General features: G+C 40.9%; 1 protein-coding gene across 1 annotated transcript in view; it reads left to right on the top strand.

The window, feature by feature from the left end:
* Positions 1-1,729: 1,729 nt before the first annotated feature.
* DNTT (DNA nucleotidylexotransferase) overlaps positions 1,730-21,471 on the top strand; it is a 36,145-nt gene continuing 16,403 nt past the window's right edge. The window contains exons 1-6 of the mRNA XM_061194843.1: positions 1,730-1,950; positions 13,843-14,017; positions 14,722-14,850; positions 16,119-16,289; positions 17,376-17,447; positions 18,660-18,783. Coding sequence (XP_061050826.1) covers positions 1,748-1,950; positions 13,843-14,017; positions 14,722-14,850; positions 16,119-16,289; positions 17,376-17,447; positions 18,660-18,783 — 874 coding nt within the window. The 5' untranslated portion in view covers positions 1,730-1,747. The remainder of the gene's footprint in view (positions 1,951-13,842; positions 14,018-14,721; positions 14,851-16,118; positions 16,290-17,375; positions 17,448-18,659; positions 18,784-21,471) is intronic.

Below are 21,471 nucleotides of genomic sequence, written 5' to 3'. Positions count from 1 at the left end.
AGTGATGAAAGACACGAATTTTATTTTACACATAAAGTTATGAAAATGTCTCTTTATGGCAGTAATCCTCACCTAAAGATCATCCCATCCCATCCCAAAAGATTAATTTTAGGCTTATATAACAGACTACTTAGTCTCCTGAACAGACAACACTAGTCTACTGAAAAGCTGAGATATTTAGCATTTGAAACCCAAAGACCTAAATCAAGATCTGATTCTGCCCCTTATTGTGTGATCTTGAGTACATTGAGCCTTTGTTTCCTAACTTATAAAATGCACCAGCATAGCTAAAATGCCCACCATGAAATACGATGGAGCAATTAGAGGCAACAGATTAGAACACAGAGCAATGTGAAAGGATCTGAAAACATAGTTCTGAGTGAAAAAGAAAAAGGTGATTAGCAGGATGAGAAGTATAACAATGCCATTTATGTAAACTCAAAACAACTATACACAATGAATAACACCCATGCTAACTACAGAAATCCAATGTATTGCAGTGCTACTCTATGAGGGGAAGAGAATACAAGCTACTTGGGAGGTTAAAAAATCATCAAAAATAAAGACAAGGAGAAAAGGGAACCCTCTTGCACTGTTGGTGGGAATGTAAATTGATACAGCCACTATGGAGAACAGTATGGAGGTTCCTTAAAAAACTAAAAATAGAACTACCATATGACCCAGCAATCCCACTACTGGGCATATACCCTGAGAAAACCATAATTCAAAAAGAATCATGCACCAAAATGTTCATTGCAGCTCTATTAACAATAGCCAGGACACAGAAGCAACCTAAGTGTCCATCTACAGATGAATGGATAAAGAAGATGTGGCACATATATACAATGGAATATTACTCAGCCATAAAAAGAAATGAAATTGAGTTATTTGTAGTGAGGTGAATGGACCTAGAGTCTGTCATACAGAGTGAAGTAGGTCAGAAAGAGAAAAACAAATACTGTATGCTAACACATATATATGGAATCTAAAAAAAAAAAAAAAAAAAAAGGTCATGAAGAACCTAGGGGCAAGACGAGAATAAAGACACAGACCTACTAGAGAATGGACTTGAGGATACGGGGAGGGGGAAGGGTAAGCTGGGACAAAGTGAGAGAGTGACATGGACATATATACACTACCAAACGTAAAATAGATAGCTAGTGGGAAGCAGCCGCATAGCACAGGGAGATCAGCTCGGTGCTTTGTGACCACCTAGAGGGGTGGGATAGGGAGGGTGGGAGGGAGATGCAAGAGGGAGGAGATATGGGGATATAGGTATACATATATCTGATTCACTTTGTTATAAAGCAGAAACTAACACACCATTGTAAAGCAATTATACTCCAATAAAGATGTTAAAAAATAAATAAATAAATAAATAAATAAATAAAGACAAGAGGGGTCTCAAGCAATTTATAATAAGTAAATAGATTAATTAATTAATTAATTAATAACATGGGGAAAATGATGCTTCCCTACCTTCCTCAAAAGGTTATTCTGAGGATCTGATGAGACTATGCATAGGAACGCAAAAGTTAATTTACCATTTCCATTATCATCTCTGTACTGGACAAATGAACAGAGGTAGCAATTCCCCATAGATCTTCAACAGGAAGTCATGAACAGGGCAGAGCCCCGTGAGGTGGTGAGATGACATCAGGGCTCCTTATGAAGGAGGGGCAGGCTCTCTCTCACTTCTGGAGACACCACTTGATGGCACAGCCAGAGGCAGCAGCAGCCTCTTCCCATGGATCCACTGCACGTGGCCCCCTCGGGCCCTCGGAAGAAGAGACCCAGGCAGGTGGGTGCCTCGATGGCCTCCCCTTCTTATGACATCAAGTTTCGAGATTTGGTCCTCTTCATTTTGGAGAAGAAAATGGGAACCACCCGCAGAACCTTCCTCATGGAGCTGGCTCGAAGGAAAGGATTCAGGGTTGAAAATGAGCTCAGGTAAGACATCACGGATTTCAGTTTGTGAATAAGCAGGGCTTCTTTGGAACCCAAGGAACCCGTGTTTTCCTCCACCTATAGAAGAGGTGACGCTCCCACTGGGAGAACAGGTATGAAATTGAAGAACAAATTTGAGGCAATTAGTTAAGGGAAATAAGATGAGTGGGGATTTGATGCAATTATATTGAAACCAGTTGGCACCAAAAGATAAGGTAAATTTTTTTTTTTTTTGGCCTTTCACTATTATGAGATGAGGTATCTAGGGATGATCAACAGAAACGTAGTTGGGAAGTTCAATGATGAAACCATTTGGGTTTGTTCTTGACCAAATTAAACTAAAGCACCACTGAGTTCAATCAAAAACTGTCAGCTGCTTGGAAGCAAAAAGAGTGGTTTGATTGCTTGGCCCTTGAGCTGTACATCTGACTGTGCTAAGGTGGGTAGTGTCTGTGATGGGCTAGGATGAGTGACTAGCTGGCTCACCATAGGCACCCAAATGTGGCTTTGATCATGCTTTTCTAAACAGCAGTCTGAGTGGGATTTGTAGAGAGAGGCATGCTGGTTAAAGATTCAGGGGCAGCTCTGTCCAGGGGTGATGGACACCACGCTGAGAGTGATGAGCTCAGAGCCCAGACAAGAAGGCAGTTGAAGCAAGCGTGTGGGGCACCTCAACTGGTTCACTCGCAAACCCACTCACATCCCAGCATTGGCCTTGCTCTTTTTCTAACAGTTACGTAAACTCTTCACTGGTCTCAAACAAAACAAAATCCAGACACAAATGGTATTAGAACCTTGGCATAAATAGTTCCACACAGAATTGCCAGAGGGCTTGTAATGAATAAAGAATGATAATTAATGCAATTGGCTGGCTTTGATTGTCCAAGGAATAGGTTGACCACATTTTTTTTTCAGGAAAATCTATAAGAATTCTGTGTGAAAATACATTTTTACTTTGAAGATAGTCTTTGATGTTAAAAAATAAAACTGACAAGCATTTCCTGATGAAGTGTCAGTTTCAAATTGCTAGAGAAACATATGTCAAAAGTCAATAATCAGATATGATAATTTTCACAATACCCATAATTCATATGAAGAGTCAATCTCATAGAAACATTTTATTTATTTTTTACTGAAGTGCCCCATTCAGAAATTCCTGAGTTTCCCATGGTCTCCCTCACCCGATTTCTCTTTACATGGTCTCCTTCCCCCAACTCCTGCCTCTTTTTTCCTTTTTAACCCCTATCTCATTTGGGATGTTAAGCTCAAAATCTCATTGAAACATCCCTTCCACAAAATCATAGATGTCATCCAATTGTTGAGTCTGCCTTATTTAACAGACTTACATAAAATATTGGAATCAGGAGGGGGAAAGACGACATAGGTAAGTGGCTAAAAACCGAAATTGAAAAAAAGGAAATTGAAAAAGTAGAAATTAGAAGCCTTAGCAAATATGGAACTGCTTTTTGTGGTAAAGAAATTTGGCAAGGGCCAGACAGGAAGGTGAGAGCCAGATGGTCAAGGCATCACTTACATAGAAAGCTCTCTGTTGAAATGTCCACACTTCCAGCAAGAGCTGACTAGTTTAGTTACAGGCACAGCTACGAATACGCACACGGTGGCTGAGGCAGGTACTAGGAGAGACGCTGGGAGGCAAGCTTCTTCTTTTGACAAAAGAGCCCAACAGGCAGCTTTGCTGCCAGGGACCGAGCCCAGCTGCCCAGGCGACAGAGGAAACTGGGGCACGGTGAGCCAACTGCTGCTGTGATATGACGGTGGCAAAGTTCCCAGGCTGGCTGCTCAGAAGACACATTAAATACAAATGTGTTTTATGGCACAAAAATAAACCACAAGAAGTAGAAGTCCTAGCTCTCAAACGGAATTTCCATATATAGTTATACAGACTTTAACTGGAAAAGACAATGGAAATTATTGTAGGGGAAAATCTCTAGATAAGAAATCTAGAGACCTCAAATTCTGGCTCTGACCCTTCCCAGCCATGTGATGTGGGGCAAGAGCCCCCTCTTCTCTCTGACCTTAGTTTCCTGATAAATGGTCTAGTTCATCTGATGTGATACCACATGTGATGATGGATGTCAATGTACTTGGATAAATTAAAACAGTTATACAAATGTAAAGTGTGGTTGTTTTCTTGTTACTTAGCTGAATCCATTGACCTTTACAGTAAAACCTTAAGGAGAGGGCTCTCTCTCCACACCCTGAACTAGATCAAATGACATAAATAAATAGAACAAAGAAAGGAAGGAAACCTATCAAATCGGCTATTTTGTAGGGAAAGGGGTAGTAGGGAGAGACTAGGTAGTAGGCGGAGGAGGTTGTAGGGAGACATTATGGCTGCTTTTATGCTCTGTGTTTTCCAAATGTTTTTACAATAAACGTATATTTTTAAAATGAAAATAAAGGAAGTTGTTTTTTAAAAGAAAGGATACTTCTCAATAAGAACAGCTAGATCTCTCCTTTTGATATATAGGATTCAGAGAAAGAGGAGCTAAAAAAAAAAAATGCTCTGAAAATAGACAGTAATCTCCATAGTTTCTAACACATTCTTTGGCTGCCAGGAGGATTAAATTTGAGGAAAAATCTGATTCCTACTTTACCTGGACCTGAACACACAGCTTAGAAATGGTGTACCTGAATGCATAGAACTATCTGGAACTATTTAAATTTCTAGCATATGTGCACTGTATCTTTATATTTGGATTGGACTTCATTAATATTTATGTTATATTGCAAAAGACATGCTATTCCATGTGCCATAGGAAGCTGGTTCTTAAAATATAAATCAGGAGAGGTGTCAAGTTCTTTGAGGCATTTGTGCACATTCATTAAAAAGGTTTCTGAATTTTATTCCATGACCAACATCCTAAATTTTAGAGCAGCTTCATAATATTCTAGCTACTCTAGCTGGGACAAGCTAGAGAAGGATCAGAATCTAGTGTTTGTCACATTCTTCTTTTATCCTTGATTCCAGTACTTTGAGCTATTTTAAAACTTTATCGGCATCAACCCTCCTCTATGAACATATTAGCTAAGCCTACCATCTATGTCTTGATCTAAATCATTGATGTTGAAGAAGAAAGAGCTGGGTAGGAAGGGTGGATCTCCATGGTTACATCGCCCAGCAGATTAACACTTGCTGAGTTCCACTGTTCAAGCTGTAGAAACCCATCAGAGGATACTTTTGCCCTTCCTGGACCTGCATAATTTGTCTACAAGGGTACTTTTGGAAGGCATTGTTTTTACTGAAAGCAAGATATACCATCATGGCATCACATATAAAGGGTTCTGTTAGTACCCACTCTGCACAATATTTGTCAGGTTCTGGAGACAAAAAATAGTAGAAGACTTGAACCCTGCAAGCAAAGAGTTTAAAATCAGACAGGGGGAGTCAGGAACTGTACCTTTGTTGTCACCTAGCATGAAAAGATAGCATAATGTATTTTCCAAGTATGTACTCGTCTTCCTCTTTTTTAAAAAATTAGCATTTTCCTACCCAACACTTCAAGCCTTCTTGTGTCATTTTGGTTTCCATCCATTCACTATGTAACTTTTGAAATGTGGCTTCTGCCTCACTCAGTATCCCACAACTATTGTCTTCAAAGAATTTCCTGGTAGTCAAATCCATGGTTTTTCACCTGAATGTTGATAAAGACTCTTTCCTTGACTAAACTCTAGCGTGGCTTCTAGCAGCTTAAGGCCATGTCCCTAGGATTGTACCCCTGGCCCCGCCTTAAAATGCCTGCCTGAGAAAGCTCAAGGTTACTAGAAGAATTTACTATTTGTTCCAGCCAAAACCTGGCAATAGACAGATAGACCCCTGAACCCCCTCTTAGAGCAGTTACTTTAGAAACCTTGCCATTATAAACCCTTTCTCTGCCCCTTTGAGATGTAAATCTTCCAACCACCCAGAACTGTCTTCTCAAGGACCTGAGAGCAAACATCCAAGGAGATAATTCTCACCCCCCCGGTCTCTGCGGGAAGGTAAAGGTCTAACTTCAGTGGGCCCCTTGCTCTAACTTGCACCACTGCCTCCTGTCACAAAGATTCCAGACGTTTTCTCGTCTGAATAAGCAGCAATTAGCAAATCCAGGTGGCCAGGTCACAAGGACCAACCCCCTTAATGCCTCTCTGTGCCTTTCCCACACTCCAGCATTTACAAGGTCTCCTGACTTCTGTTCCCTCGAAGTTGAGTTCCATTCATGCTGGACCCTCTTCCCTATTGCAATAGTTATTACTGAATAAAATCTATGCTTTCAGTAGTATCCAGCTCTGTTTATCTTTGACAATGTCTGATCACTTCAAATTTGTGGTATCTCAAATAAAAATATTAAGTCATTGTTTGCAAAATAAACTGAACACCAGATGAAAGAGCTGTTACCTGCTCTAGAAAATACGATGTTGAACTGGTCCATCTCTAGGCCTCTTCTAGGTCCAATGTCGAAACACATCTTCACTGGTTTCTCTTTATGGTTTTTTCTCACTCTTTCTCCCCCAACCTTGAATGGCTCCTCCCTGCATCTCTCTGCATCTAAGACCTAAGACCCCTGGAAGCCTTCCTAGAGGAAGAAACTTCCTCTGTGGACACAGGTGTGATCCATGGCCTAGGGTTGGCCCCCGGCTCTTCCACTTGGGTTTGCTCCTCATCTCACCCAGTTACGCCTCCCTGACTCCACAAGGGCAAGGGCGTCATCTGGACCATTGTGTAGACCTCATCTTCATACCCTTGACAATTTTCTTACACAGAGTAAGCTTCAGGAAATATTTGCTCAAAGAATGATTTATCTGGTGAATATGAAACCAGCCAAAAGAACTTATGATTACCAAGAGTAATTTTTGTCACTGAATTTTTTTTTCTACAATGCACCTGTATTACCTTTGTAATCAGCAAAGTAATGAAGACTTTATTTTTCTGAGTTCAAGAACATGCAATGTAAAAATCAGTCCTGCTCTGGTCCAAATTACTTTCTATTTCAAAATTTGTGGACTTTAAATTAATGAAAATGTTCATAGTCTCATTTACTGTGGGTCAAAAAATCAAGGCAAGACCCTCTCAGTCTTAAGTATATCAAGGGCTGGAAATAGAAACTTGGCTTTACTGGTGCTAGTAAGAGTGTGCGATAAAACCAAATAAAACTACCTGGATTTTTCGGTGTCAGAGATTCTGAAACAGATCAGTTGCTAGGGAAATTGGCAAGAGGATTTTTTTAAGCTGTGAATGTCTCTGCTCAACTATAAATAACTACTTAAAGTTATTGTTTACAAACTAAATCCTATGTCAGATGGAAAGAATTAAGAAATTAACAGATACAAACTACTATACCTATAAAATAGGTAAGCAACAAGGATTTACTGCATAGCACAGGGAATTATATTCAATATCTTGTAATAACCTATAATAGAATATAATCTGGAAAAAATAACTGAATCACTGCTGTACACCTGAAACTAACACAATACTGTAAATCGGCTATACTTTAATTTAAAAAAAAAAAAAGAATGCCCTCTCCAGGGAAAGAAAAGAGTTTTAAAGACAAAGAAAAAAGCAGGTGGTCATCCATGAGGACTGCAGGAATGAGCTTGGGGTGTCAGTCTGGCTCCTGGCAAAGAAGGATGGCTGCCTCTTTCCTCATGGAGAGTTTTTCTAATTGTATCAAGAGGCAGGACCAACTGGGGAAAGAAAGACAGAAAGATCAGGGATACTGGTATCTGAGAAAAAAAATCGGAACTGAGATTTGTGAGTTAACCTTTCAGTTTAGAGCTCTCTGGACATCTGAGGGCCACATTCATGATTCTTATAATATCTTTTACCATATGTATCATTATATACCTAATGTGTTTCTTTTAACTGCCCCTAAACGGAATCATTGTAATTTAGCCCTATCTTAAGGAATAATAATCATAAAAACCATGGGTCTGATATACTTAATTTAAACATATAGATTTAATAAACATATAAACTTTTAAAATGTTCAGTTATGTACTCCCTAAAATTATCTCATGTGCCTGCAGAGAAATGAGTACCAGGTGGGGAAACATTGCTGTAATTAAGCCCCAAGTCCAGCATGGGGATCAGATCTAAGCTGGGGCAGGTAAAGAGCGATCTTTCTCTATAACACCGTTTCACAAGGTGGAGTTCTTGGGCTGTGAGGTGGCTTTGAAATATGGTGGCCCCCATGGAGTGCCAGGGACTATTTTCCCTTTCCTTGCATTGGGGTGGGGGGGGCTGGTGTACCCGATAGGGTACAGCAGAAGTGACACTATGTGGCTTTGGGGGCTAGCTCATAAAAGGCCCTGAGGCTTCTGCTGTTCCTTGGACCCCAGAGCCTCAGGTAAGAAGTCTGAGTTCCCCCTGAGAGAGGCCACTTAAAGGTGCTCAGGTCGATCGATGCTGCTGAGCCCAGCCTCCCAGCCACCCTCACCAAGGTGCCAGACACGCAGGCTGTGTGGGACATCAGTACCTCCATCGGCTATATATGGAACAGAAGGATGGCCCAGCTGAGCTGCCTAAATTCCTGACCCACAAAATTGCGAGACATAACAAAACTGTTCTTTTTTTTTTTTAATTTTAAATTAATTAATTTATTTATTTTTGGCTGTGTTGGGTCTTCGTTTCTGTGCAAGGGCTTTCTCTAGTTGTGGCAAGCGGGGGCCACTCTTCATCGCAGTGCACGGGCCTCTCACTATCGGGGCCTCTCTTGTTGCGGAGCACAAGCTCCAGACGCGCAGGCTCAGTAGTTGTGGCTCATGGGCCTAGTTGCTCCACGGCATGTGGGATCCTCCCAGACCAGGGCTCGAACCCGTGTCCCCTGCATTGGCAGGCGGATTCTCAACCACTGCGCCACCAGGGAAGCCCCCAAAACTGTTCCTTTTTAAAGCCATTACATTTTGGGATTGGTGGTTGTGTACCAACTAGATAACTAGAACTGACTGATTATGTCAGAATCACCAAGGGAGCTTGTGAAAATCCATATTTCTGGGCCCTAGGTGAGATTTACTGAATCTGAATCTCTGGTAATAAGGCTCAGGCATCTGAATTTTAGTCCACCTTCCTGTGTGTCTCTAGTAGACACTAGAATTTTAGAAACTTTCCTTTAGAGCTATAGATTAATCAATTCATTCTACTAGTGGGCTCTCTATTGACCATTACTATAAATCTGGCCATGAGCTGGGCGCCAGGCATGATTATAACCATGCAGATTATAACCAGGCAGATTATAACACTGTCCCTGCCCTTAGGGATGCCAAGGATCAAGTCAAGCATATTTCAGTTCAGCACCAGTTGAAGAAGAGGCCCCTGCATGGTTTTCCCCTTGGGAAGCTGAAGGACAAATCCTAGTAAAGGATTCCTGTAATTGGTTCACAGCCTCCCAGACCTAGTCCAAGGCACTGTTAATTGGTCATGGCTAAGAAACTAGATGCACTTAAAGAATGGAATCCACTGATATTTCAGGAAAAGCCATCTCAGCACTGCCTTGGGGTCTTTAGAAGAGATTGAAGATGGCTGCCTGAGGCTCGCTGCCACCTTTTATCATAAGAAGAAAGCCCAGGTCTTTGGGGCCAAGGCAGAGACTACCTCAGCCCCAATCCGAGGTTGATTTGCCCTTGAAAATGACATTCCTTTAAGTAGAAAAGTGATGAAAGATGGTTCGTGACAGAAAATGGGAAAATATAGAAAAATGCTTAAAACAAACAAAACCTCACACAGGGGTCTAACCACAGTCTAGCAGAACGTTAAGAGATTGCTCAAGTCATGAACACCTGGGTTTGAACCTTGGCTTCATGTAACCTCTGCAGGCTTGGTTTTCTCATTTGAAATTTTATTGCCCACCTCATAAGACTCTTGGGCGGATTGAGTAAGAATATATCCGTGTGTGTGTGTGTGAGTGTGTGAGTGTGTGTGCGTGTGTGCATGTGTGTGAGTGTGTGTGAGTGTGTGAGTGTGAGTGCGTGTGTGCGTGTGTGCGTGTGTGCGTGTGTGTGAGTGTGTGAGTGTGAGTGTGTGAGTGTGTGTGCGTGTGTGTGAGTGTGTGAGTGTGAGTGTGTGTGTGTGAGTGTGTGTGCGTGTGTGCACGCGCACATGCGCGTAGTTATTGTTATTCTTGCTGATTGTCTGGAATGTTTCTCTCTAGTCTTTTTCTTTCGTATATACCAGTATTTAATTGTTTGTTGATTGTTTTACAGCACCCTTCCCCCACATCCCCAGGCATTCTGAATGTCTCTGTTAGAGGCAGGGCTGAGTCCAGAGATACCCTAGGTGAGAGATGGTGTGGAGGAGCAGGGGGTGGTAAGTGTGGATGGTGAGGGACCTGAATTTGGAAGAGGAGCCCCGGGGGTTCCTCCTGAGCACATCTATCTCCCTCCGAAGTTTAGGCAAAACCCAGAGCTCAGGGAGCCTGACAGCCCCTCTGTGACTAGCCATAGCAACTGTTCTTTCAGACTTTCTGGGACAGTCCTCCTTGTAGCCCATATTATACTGGACATAAAACATCAAAACATGAATCCTCTGTGGCAGCAGCAGGCAGAGCGTGTCTAACAGTGTCAGGTAGGAAGTGTTAGTCCATCTCTATTTCTGCGCTTCAGAGAGAATCTTCTTCGTGATGATGATGATGGTGGTGGTGATGATGATGATACTCATCCTGATGGTATTCCTTTTGAGAAAAGGAATAGCTCTCGCCAGAGCCATGGAATTAAGCACAAAGTCACAGAGGGGCAGCTCAGTGTGGTCTAGCACACAGGTTTTATTTTATCTTATTTTTTTGGCCATGCCACACAGGATCTTAGTTCCCCTACCAAGGATCGAACCAGCACCCCATGCAGTGGAAGCATGGAGTCTTAACCATTGGACCACCAGGGAAGTCCCCCAGTACACAGATTTTAGATTAAAACAGACCTCAGATCAAATTTCAGCTCCACCAATTATTAGCTGGGTGAATTTTTAATGTCTCTCAAAAGCTCTCTTTTCTTATTTTTAGATGGGGATAATCATACCTATCTCATAGTGTTATTGACAATTAAATGAGGTAGTGTATGAACTGTGCCTACCACGGTTCTGGTACATGGTAATATTCAAATATTATTAGTCTCTTCAATACTGTAGTCTTCAGAGCAGAGAGAAAACCACTGTATCAGCAAATGGCTGCCACAACACAGCAGTAAGACACTGGCAGCAGAGCATACCAGAGGGGGTGACCCTGCTTGGTAATACTATCTGCTAAGGGCTCAGAACAGAAAGTGAACAAATGCTTTATTGTGGTGGTCTGGAACCGAACTTGCAAGATCTCTAAGATATGACTGTACTGTGATGATGTTAAAGTTCCTAATGCTGACTTTCAAGCTCTTACTTTGTGGGAACGAGTGAGAAACAGTACTGAACTCTGAATAGCACAATGTGAATGTTTGTTTGATTTTTTGTTTTTGTATGTGCTTTATTGTTGTTGTTGTTGTTTTGTTTTGTCTGCTAGTTGCTTAATGAGCAGGGGTTGGAAGTCTAAATCAGAGTCTTCCTTCATATGATATATATTCACAAATATGCTTATATGAACTCAGTAAGAGACGAATGTGGTCCTCATCCAATAGGGTGAGCTCAGATATCCCCGCTGGGGGATGGTGGTACAAGAGTGGATGGTGAGGGGTCTAAATTTGGACGCTGAGCCCCAGAGCTCCTCCTCAGCACACCCTGCTCCCTCTGAGGTTTAGACAAAACCCTATTTATAATAAGAAGAATAAATACTATAATAAATAATGTAATAGTAAAATTTCCCCTCAAAGGGCAGAAATATAGAAGGAATAATACTTACTATGTAGCCCTGTTAATTCTTTCGTTGTTCAAGTCTTGACATAAACAATCTTTCAAGAAGTTTACCATAAATAATCTTTGGAATTATATGGATCTGGAATAGGGAAGCAGCTAGCCGTCTTCCCTCATCCCCTGTAAAAGGTTGTTTTACCCTGACTTATTTCTGCCTGGGCCTGCTGCACATCCTGCCATCCAGATGGTCTCAGCTCTGATCTCCAGCCATCCTTCCAATGCAGCGTGCCTGAAATAAACTTCAATTCCACTCCCCCACCCCTTCCCCCAAAGAGATGCAACTTCCTAAATCCCTATTTCTACCAAAAGTGATAATACTTGAGTGTGATAGATATGCTGGAGTCATATTTGAGTCTATTCTCCACACCATCTTTTATAGGCGATGCCAGCTGTCCATCATATGCCTTCTTTGGCTTCCTTTCTAGAGCTATAGGAACCAGAGTGGGGTTAAAGTCACCTTATATCTGGTCCAGTGATTCATCTTCCTAAGTAGCTCCCCCCCTTTCCCCAACCCATGACTCCCCCTTCCAAATCATTGTGTGTAACAGATTAGTCTTTTAAAATAACACGACAATGCTATCCATGTCCTGCACACAAAAGCCTTCAGTGGCTCCATAATCCCAGAAAACAAGAGCCAACTTCTTCAACCAGGCTTCCAACACCCTCTGTAATGTTGTACTCAGCCACATCTACAACTACTTCCCAACATGAATTCTTCACTCCAGTACAGGCCATTCTCCTTCCTTTCCTCTGAACCTTTTCTTCCAGGACGACCAAAAGTTCTGCCTACCAGGTACCTTATCCCTCCCATCCACCCAGACAGGGCACAAATCCTGCTTTTCCACAAAGCCATCCACCTCTCCCAGCCCACACCAAATTCTTTTCCCTCTCTGTGTACCATTTGCAGATCCTGCCCACGTCTTGTGTCTTATCATAACATACTGTTAACATAAGATACTGATGCCCAGAGACTTCCCTTTTCTTCTTCGGTACCCATCACCACCACAAGAAACCTAGGGCTGTGCATATAACAGTGAACCAAAAAATACCCAGTGAATCCAAGAGTCAGTCAAGAAAAGGAGAAGGAGAAAGAAGTCAAGCAAGAGAAGTGGGAAAAAGAAGAGAAAATCTATTTTTTTTCTCTTAGATACCTAATTACGCTATTTTCTCTTGTTATTTCCCAGATTCATAGACTATTTGAACTGAAGGAGCCTTAAAAATTATTAGTTCCAATGATATAATGCTGACTGTGAAGACTTCTTAAAAACTAGAAATAACATACTTGACCCAGAAAAGACAGTCAAAAAGGATAAATATCATTTACCAGCTGTGTGACCTTCAGGATGTCCTTAACCTCTCTGTTCTTCAGTTTCCTCATTTTTGAAGTGTGACTAGTATGACATTTACTTGAGGAGCTATGTGAGTATTAAATGAGATAATGTATGTAAAGTACTTGGACAGTGCTGAAACATTGTAAGTGCTCAGTACTTACTAGGGAAAAGATACAGGGTCTTACGTCACAGGGTTGTGCTTTGAAAAACATGTAAAGCAATATTTCTCAAAGGCTGGTCACCTCTTATTAATGGGTTGTGAGATCAATTTAGTGGGATGTTATAAGCATATCGACATATACATCTATCTCTATTTGGGGTGATGATATAAAATGTGTTTCTAAGTGTGGGTCACAAATAAGTTTGAAAGGCACTGGGTTAAAGCCCTCTACAAATAAAAAGGAAGTGGCACATCAAAGCCACAGGCAGAGTGCAAGGTGCTAATTTAAGAACGATTTTATCCTCCATCCTCTCTGGACCTTGGTTTTCCATTGACACCACAATCTTAATGTTTTCTTAATTTTTCTTGCATCTGATATGTAACGTAGACCACTGTTGTTACACTAATTTAAGTAGAATTCCCTTGCATGGAGGCCTAGGTTCTCCGTGCCTATGGTCAGGTCTACTGTGCGTCTTTCTCCATCAGATGGAATGCTCTGAAACACCTCAGGGAAAGAGGAGAGCTTCTCATTTCAAAAGTCCCTTCAGCTGGTAACTTTGTCTTGCATTCTGCAGTGATTCTGTCACCCACATTGTGGCAGAAAACAACTCTGGTTCAGAGGTTCTTGACTGGCTTCAGGTACAGAACGTAAGAGCCAGCTCACAGCTAGAACTCCTCGACGTCTCCTGGCTGATAGAAAGTATGGGAGCAGGAAAACCGGTGGAGATTACAGGAAAACACCAGCTTGTTGTAAGTGTCACGAATGTGATTTTCATTGCCTTTTGCTTATGATTAAGAACATGGGCTGTAGAATCAACAGACCTGAGTTAAACCCCAGGTTCTCTGCTTACTCCCTGTGTGACCTTGGGCAAGTCACTTAGCTTTTCTGAGCTTCAGTTTCTTCCTCTACATTATAAGAACAATAGTGCCTGCCTATCTTGTAAGATGATTATGAGGATTAGAATAACACACATGTAAAGTGCTTAAGACAGAGCCTGATTTATATATGCACTTAATAAATGGTAGCTATTTTTACAAACAAGTCTATACACAAATATTTCAAAATATTGAAGTCTTGATGTCTAGCAGTCAGAAAAGTAGAAGGTTCTTATTTTTTTTCTTACTGTGATCATTCATAAAGAAAAAAATAAAGTTAAGCTCTTAATTCCACACCCATCACCAACGGACCATAACTACATAAGTTCACAGAAAAGAAAAATGATATTTAATTGGTAGTTTTTTTTCATGTTATTTTTTCAGATTGCAAAAATAATACATGTTAATTATAGCAAATTCAAATATTAGAGATGCATATAACATAAAATTTGAGCCTCCTATAATTTTATTCTCTTTCCAGAGACAATTGCCATCAAACTGCCTTTTTCTTCATACACATCTATTATTATTACCACTATTAATTGTTATTTTAAATGGATGCTTATGCATTTGTTTAGGTGAGAACAGACTATTCAGCTACTCCCAACCCAGGCTTCCAGAAGACTCCACCACTTGCTGTAAAAAAGATCTCTCAGTACGCATGTCAGAGAAGAACCACTTTAAACAACTGGAACCACATATTCACGGTAAAGGAGATTTACAACAACACCTAGAGCAAACGCAGGGCTTTCTGCTTCTTTCCATGAATCTCCACATTAAGTTATGAATATTCCTGAAAATCTAGGAATGTTTTTCACACTCTTACCCACTCCCCTAACCTGATCTCTGGTTCCTCTTTCTGTCAAGAATGGGTCTCCTTTTGTCATGGAAATAGACAAATATATTCAGAGCACATTCTTTAGAGACAGTGGGTTACTATTTATCGGGAGTTGTCATTAATAGACGCAACAGTTAACAAAGGCAAATATTCTGAAAAAACAAATATGTACTGTAATTAGTCCACTACACAGTAAGAGCAAATTACATAGAAATAGCAATTGTGCATAAACAGCTTTTGCTGGGAAGCCAGAGGATTGAGAGTCAGCAGACCTGGATTCAGCCTCTCTGATGTTAACTAGCTGGGGCAAGTCAATTCCTCTCTCTGAGCCTCAGTTTCCTCATCTGCTCAAAAAGGAATTAGCTAGATCGTCTCTAAATTCAGCCCTGAAGTTCAATAATTATGTTTCAAATGACCCGAACAAGCCTATAACTGCTTGTCCTCCAGCCTAGAGTCAGTAGTCAGATAGATAAAACTTGCGTTAGTATATCAAATACAAACTTCTCCTTTCTAGTCTTCTAGCCCCACGTGTGCAAGGAGCACCAGGAAATTGTAGCTACTGGGCACACTGAGCATCATGCCACACCTGCAGCTGCTTCCTCCTCTGCCAGAAATGCAAACGTGCCCTACCTTAAATAACCCCCTACCTTAAATAACCCTGCTTGTGGGTTTGTGCCACTTATGATTATACCCATTCATTCAATAAGCCTATGCTAAGTGTTGACTATATTTCATGCATGAGATAAGAGATGGGGCTTCCCAGTGATCAAGACAGAATCCTGGTCACAGGCTGGTAGGAAAGTCAGCCAAGAGGGAAGGATCATGCCAAGTAACAACTAGGAAGATGCAGTGAGCACAATATCATTTTATAGCTATATCACTCCTGAATATCTAATGGCTGAGAACTCAAAGTTTCCTTACAAAGCACTCTGTGGCCTGTCTTTTCAACTCAATTCCGCTCATCCACCAAGGGAGGGGTGCAAAAGTACAGGACACCCAATCCTGATCTTTGAGGAAATAGTCACGAGGTGTTCTAATACTTAACAGAGAGCAAGAGGTGTTTGCAAGTGACTGCTGGCTCGGGGGCTAGGGGCTAGGAAACAGACTGTGTTTTGCTCATCTGGTTTTATTCTTCAGGATGCCTTTGAGGTATTGGCTGAAAATTATGAGTTTAAGGAAAATGAAGTCTCTTGTCTGGAATTTATGAGAGCAGCTTCTGTACTTAAATCTCTGCCTTTCACAATCATCAGTATGAAGGACACAGAAGGAATTCCCTGCCTGGGGGACAAAGTGAAGTGTGTCATAGAGGTAAGGGTGAAAGGTGATTCATCCCAACTCCTGATAGGTAGGGAGGGAGGGAGGGAGAGAGAGAGATGCAGTTAATGGATTTTCCTGTTAACTATATAGATGTGGTATTCATGACTTATTTTCCTTTTTCCCTAATATATATTATATAGATATATATATTATATAACATATATATTACATAGATAGATAGATACACATATACACATGTGTAATTCACACTCCAATATTTTCTCTCCTGGAGCTATGTGGGGTCAGCTAGTGGGAAAATAACTCTCCCGTATTATTAATCACAGTGAAAGACTCTAGTGACCTAAAAGCTCAACGGGAGAGGATGCTATGACTTCAAACACAGGCTGTGTGAAGAACCTCATTTCCACTCAGGGGACATTGCCCTCCAGAATGGTGGTGGGTGTGATGGGCAGTGGAGCTGATTCTGCATCTCTACCTGTATATTCTAAGAAGAGAGCCAGGGATGGGTAGTTATTTATTTAATGATGTTTAAGGATTCCCCGGCAAGGCAAATTGGTCATCCAAGAGTAAGTTTCAATATAGTCAAGCTCAAGGTAAATTATTCAAGGGAAATAATCCCAACTCTATTTAGAGGATGTTGGGTGGCTCTGAGCTAGACATCATAAGGGCTTGAACCCGGATTAGCTTTTCAATGGGTCCAAAATTAACCGGCTCAGATGAAAAGTCATCTTGTTTCAGCTAGTTTATATTCATTGAAAAGAAAACTCAGATGAAAAGTCCTCTTGTTTCAGCTAATTTATATTCATTGAAAAGAAAACTATCTCAAATATTTAGACACACCTTTGTCAGTGAATCTTTTGGTTTGGTGTTCTGTAGATTTGGACCCTAATCATTCTGTACCTTCCTCCTTGAGGATTGTAAAGGGGTCCTTGGAAATATAATAACCTGAGATTTTTCAAGCAGGAAATGTCTTGTTTTCTCCAGATCAGCTAAGGAAATATCCTGTATACAACAGGTGTATTTCATGAAAAATTAAGCTACTAGATCTGGGAATTTGAAAATCTTAGACTGCAGTTAACATCACTAATGTAATATATTTTTCAACTGTTCGTGCAGGAAATTATTGAAGATGGAGAAAGTTCTGAAGTTAAAGCTGTGTTAAATGATGAACGATATCAGTCCTTCAAAGTACGTGATTTTTATATGTATTTATCAAAAATGGTTTTTCAGTTAATCCTATTACTTATTCTAAGTGGTTGTATTAGTCAGCTTGGGATACCATCACAAAATGTCGCAGACTGAGTGATTTAAACAACAAATATTTATTTTCTCACAGTTAGAGCCTGGAAATCTGAAATTGGGGTGCCAGCATGGTTGGGCTCTGGTTAAGACTCTCTTCCTGGTTTGCAGACGGCCTCCTTCTCAATGTGCCCTCACATGACACAGAGAGAGAGCAAACTCTCTGGTGTCTCTTCTTATAAAGGCACTAATCCCATCACGAGGACCCACCTCATGACCTCATCTAAACCTAATTACCTCCCAAAAGCCCCATCTCCAGATACCATCACACTGGAGGTTAGGATTTCAACATATGAATTTGGGAGGAGGGGGCACAATTCAGTCCATAGCAGTGGTCTAGGAAGCAGATGCCTAAATAAATATGGGTGCTCGGGCTTATTGCCATGCTATGGTGAGACACAAATGACCTTACCTCCCAAGTCTGTCACTCCTGGGTACACTAAGACTGTGAGACAAAACAAACCTGTTCTTTAAGAAACCTGCTCCTCACTGAATCCTTGTCTACTTTGAAGCAGGGTTTGTTACCTCCCAATGTTCCCTACCTTGGAGTTGCAGGGGCCAGAGACTTCCACCTACCAATTCCTTGGGTTCAGAAGGGATGCTCAGGCTAAACTGTGGTCGAGGGCAGAAGGCCAGGCTCAGAGGGCAGACAGACTGGGTTGAGTCTGGGCTCTGACACTTACCAGTTGTGTGATGGTGACGAATTTATGCAACCTACACGTGCATCCCTCTTTAAATTGTGAGGGTGAATATGCATGAGTGTCTGTAAGGCACTCTTGGCAAAGAGTTGGGTACAGATACCTGTTGTCACACACTGACAGTGCAGGCAATCCTTATTGGATATCTGGAAGCCCTCGGCAGTGCCAGAAGCTGGCTCCGCACTTCTGCTTCATTTAGTAATAACATAGGTCAGGAAGGGACCCTGCTGAAATAGAAATGCCTCTGAAAAATTACCATTGCCCACCTGCTTGTCATATTCAGGAGAAACTAAGTCAGAGATTTGTTTACACCTTTTCTTAATCACTTGACCTTGAAAAGTATCATTTCATTGACATAATGATTGTTTTAGAAACTAAAGGCATGCCTTTCTCTTTGTTTCAGCTCTTTACTTCTGTATTTGGAGTGGGATTGAAGACATCTGAGAAATGGTTCAGGATGGGGTTCAGATCTCTGAGTAAAATAAGGTTGGACAAAACCTTGAAATTCACAAGAATGCAGAAAGCAGGTGAATTGTCTCTCCTAAAAAAATCTCATGTTGTTGCCATGGGCTGGTCAGGTTGTGGTAGGGATCTGTCTGCTGTACTTCATACGTCAACTCCAGTCTTGGTGAGCTGGTCTCTTGTTTGGCCTCTTTTCATGCTATGGCAAAAAGCCCAAGCTTTTGGAGTCAGACAGACCTGGATCCAAATCCTGGCTCTGGCACTCTCCAGTTGTGTGATCTTGAGAAAGTTAGTTAAAATCTTTGAGCCTTCGTTACTTCATCTATAAAAGGGAGGTAACATCGGTACGTAAGTGGGGAATAGATCAGATCTTGCAGGCAAAACGCTTAGCCTGGCACAGAGCAAATATACCCTGCATGAAGGCTGTTGTCATTCCTTTATCCCGCTGTCAAACCTGGTTGCACCATTGATCTAGTTCTTACTGAACTGACCCTTCCAGATATTTGGGTCCTGGCTGGGTAAGAGGTATGGGTGAGGAATCCAAGACAGAAAGTTGACCTGGAGGGTTGGAGAGTAAAGAATATTTGAATGAACTAGAGCTGTTGCTTGGTACAAATACGGATCTGCTTTAGAAACTGTAAGACACAAGGACATAGAAGGGAAGTGGTGGAAATCTAGACAGGGGTTTATCTACCCAACCAGGACTCCTTAACCCAGAAGAGTGTAGAGACAGGCATCTGAAAGCCTGGCAGGGCCTCACGGAGGTTGAAGGTGGCTTGGTCACTTCTATTTATGGAGGGTCCTGGTATATTTTTTTCAATCAAGAAATGTCAAAAAACAGGGTCAAAAATTGTGTGATTTAAATGTTTATTTTTAATATGCAATAGAAATACAATATAACTGGGATTTGAAAGGAAGTCACAGCCACAGTTCTGAGCACTATAGCTTCTGAGTTACAAAGAATGAGGACGTCATCAACATTTTTAATCATATGAAAGTAAGGGAATCGGCTACAAGAGGAGACCAGAAAGAAAAGAAAAAAGAAAACAGCTATCTTCTGTTTAAGTGATGAAAAGAAACAAGCAAGAGGAGAGGAAGAAATCAATTCTTGGTGGTTCACATCAATGCTACCATAGAATTCCCCAACTTCATAAAGTTGCTAGCCTCCGAAAAATTGCTAATAAGCTTTATAAGATGCCACATAGGAACTAAAAGGGCCTAAGGAAAAAAAAGACCCATATTCATATTCTGGGCTTCTGAAAGTGCACACTTAATAAGCGTGATGTACAACAGCTCTAGAGATGCCATAGAAATATATACATAAGTATTAAAATATACATAAGTATGAAACATGGCTCAGAATGATAGTAAGGGCTGTCAACACATAGAGAGAATGTGGGAGGCAATGCCGTGTTTCCCTTAGATGAAAACCTCTATCAACTGACACCGAATGCTCTTGGGATCCAAGTAGCTCCGAAGTCCCCAGCTTTGTAAACTGGATTTTTCTCTTCCTATTTGGGCTCTTCCAGACAGATGAATGAAGCAGCTATTACTCTCTCAATCCATCAGTGATGGCCATCCGACTATTTCATGCTTTTGTTTTATGTAGAACTCGAGGAATGCCTTCCTATCATACTTATAGCTGAAAAACCCAGGCTTTATGTATCCCTTGTAGCAGCGCTACAATGAATGGACTTGTCAATGGGAATAGTTTAGCATTTTGCCAAGGGTAAGCTAACTGAACACGTTGAAAGTACGATCCAGGGGTGAAACCCTGATTCAGTTTTACTTATAATCATACTTGGTTTTAATTCCCTGAGGCTTGAGGATTCACATGCCACATTGGTTTCTGAAATATAACAGCACACATATAACACTGTACAGGGTAATACGTTTCTTGTAATAAGTTCACCTCCCTACCATACCCAAAAGGAAAGCCAATTAAGTTGCTTTCATGGGTGTCAACAAATTATTAAACTATCTCCATGTTCGTTCCTGATACCTGCATATGTCCTTAAAGAAATTGTTGCTAATCATGACTTTTGGTTTAGGTACATCCTGAATAAGCACAGGAGCTTTATGGTTACCAAATGAATTGTACTGTGAATATCAGCCATGATGAAATTTTTGTATCAAAAAAAGAGCCAAATGGAGCACTGTTGTTCATTTTTTTTCATATTTATACATTATTTGTTTAATTTTATTAAATTGATTTTTTTAAATATGGTAAGAACACAACATGAGATCTACCCTCTTAGCAATTTTTCTTCCATTGGTATCATAATTTATTTACCCATTTCCTGTTGATGGACATTAGAATTATTTCCAGTTTTTGGCTATGAACATTCTTGTACCTGTGGATATATGTCCTCATTTCTCTTGTGCATACCCCTAGGTGTGAAATTGCTGGGTCAGAGGCTGAATAGTTATTGATTTAGCTCTATCAGACACCCCACCAGCACTGTGTCAGATACATAAAATGCAAATATCTTCTCCCAGTTGGTAGCGTGTTTCTTCATTGCTTGATAATGTCCTTCGATGAATATACGTTCTTATATTCAATGAAATCCAAATTATCAATCTTTTCACTATAGTTAGTGCCCCCGCACCCCTGCTCTGTTTCAGAGATATTTGCTCACCCTCAAGACCATAAAGATATTTTCCTGTTTTCCTTCAGAACCCTGATTCTTTTTAACTTTTGCATTGAAGTCTATGATCCACATCACATTTACTAATGACTTTTTGAGTGTGCA

This window comes from Eubalaena glacialis, chromosome 1, assembly GCF_028564815.1.
Source record: "Eubalaena glacialis isolate mEubGla1 chromosome 1, mEubGla1.1.hap2.+ XY, whole genome shotgun sequence".
Lineage (NCBI taxonomy): Eukaryota > Metazoa > Chordata > Mammalia > Artiodactyla > Balaenidae > Eubalaena > Eubalaena glacialis.
The sequence above is the reverse complement of the archived record's forward strand: the minus strand, read 5'-3'. Positions and strand labels throughout refer to the sequence as shown.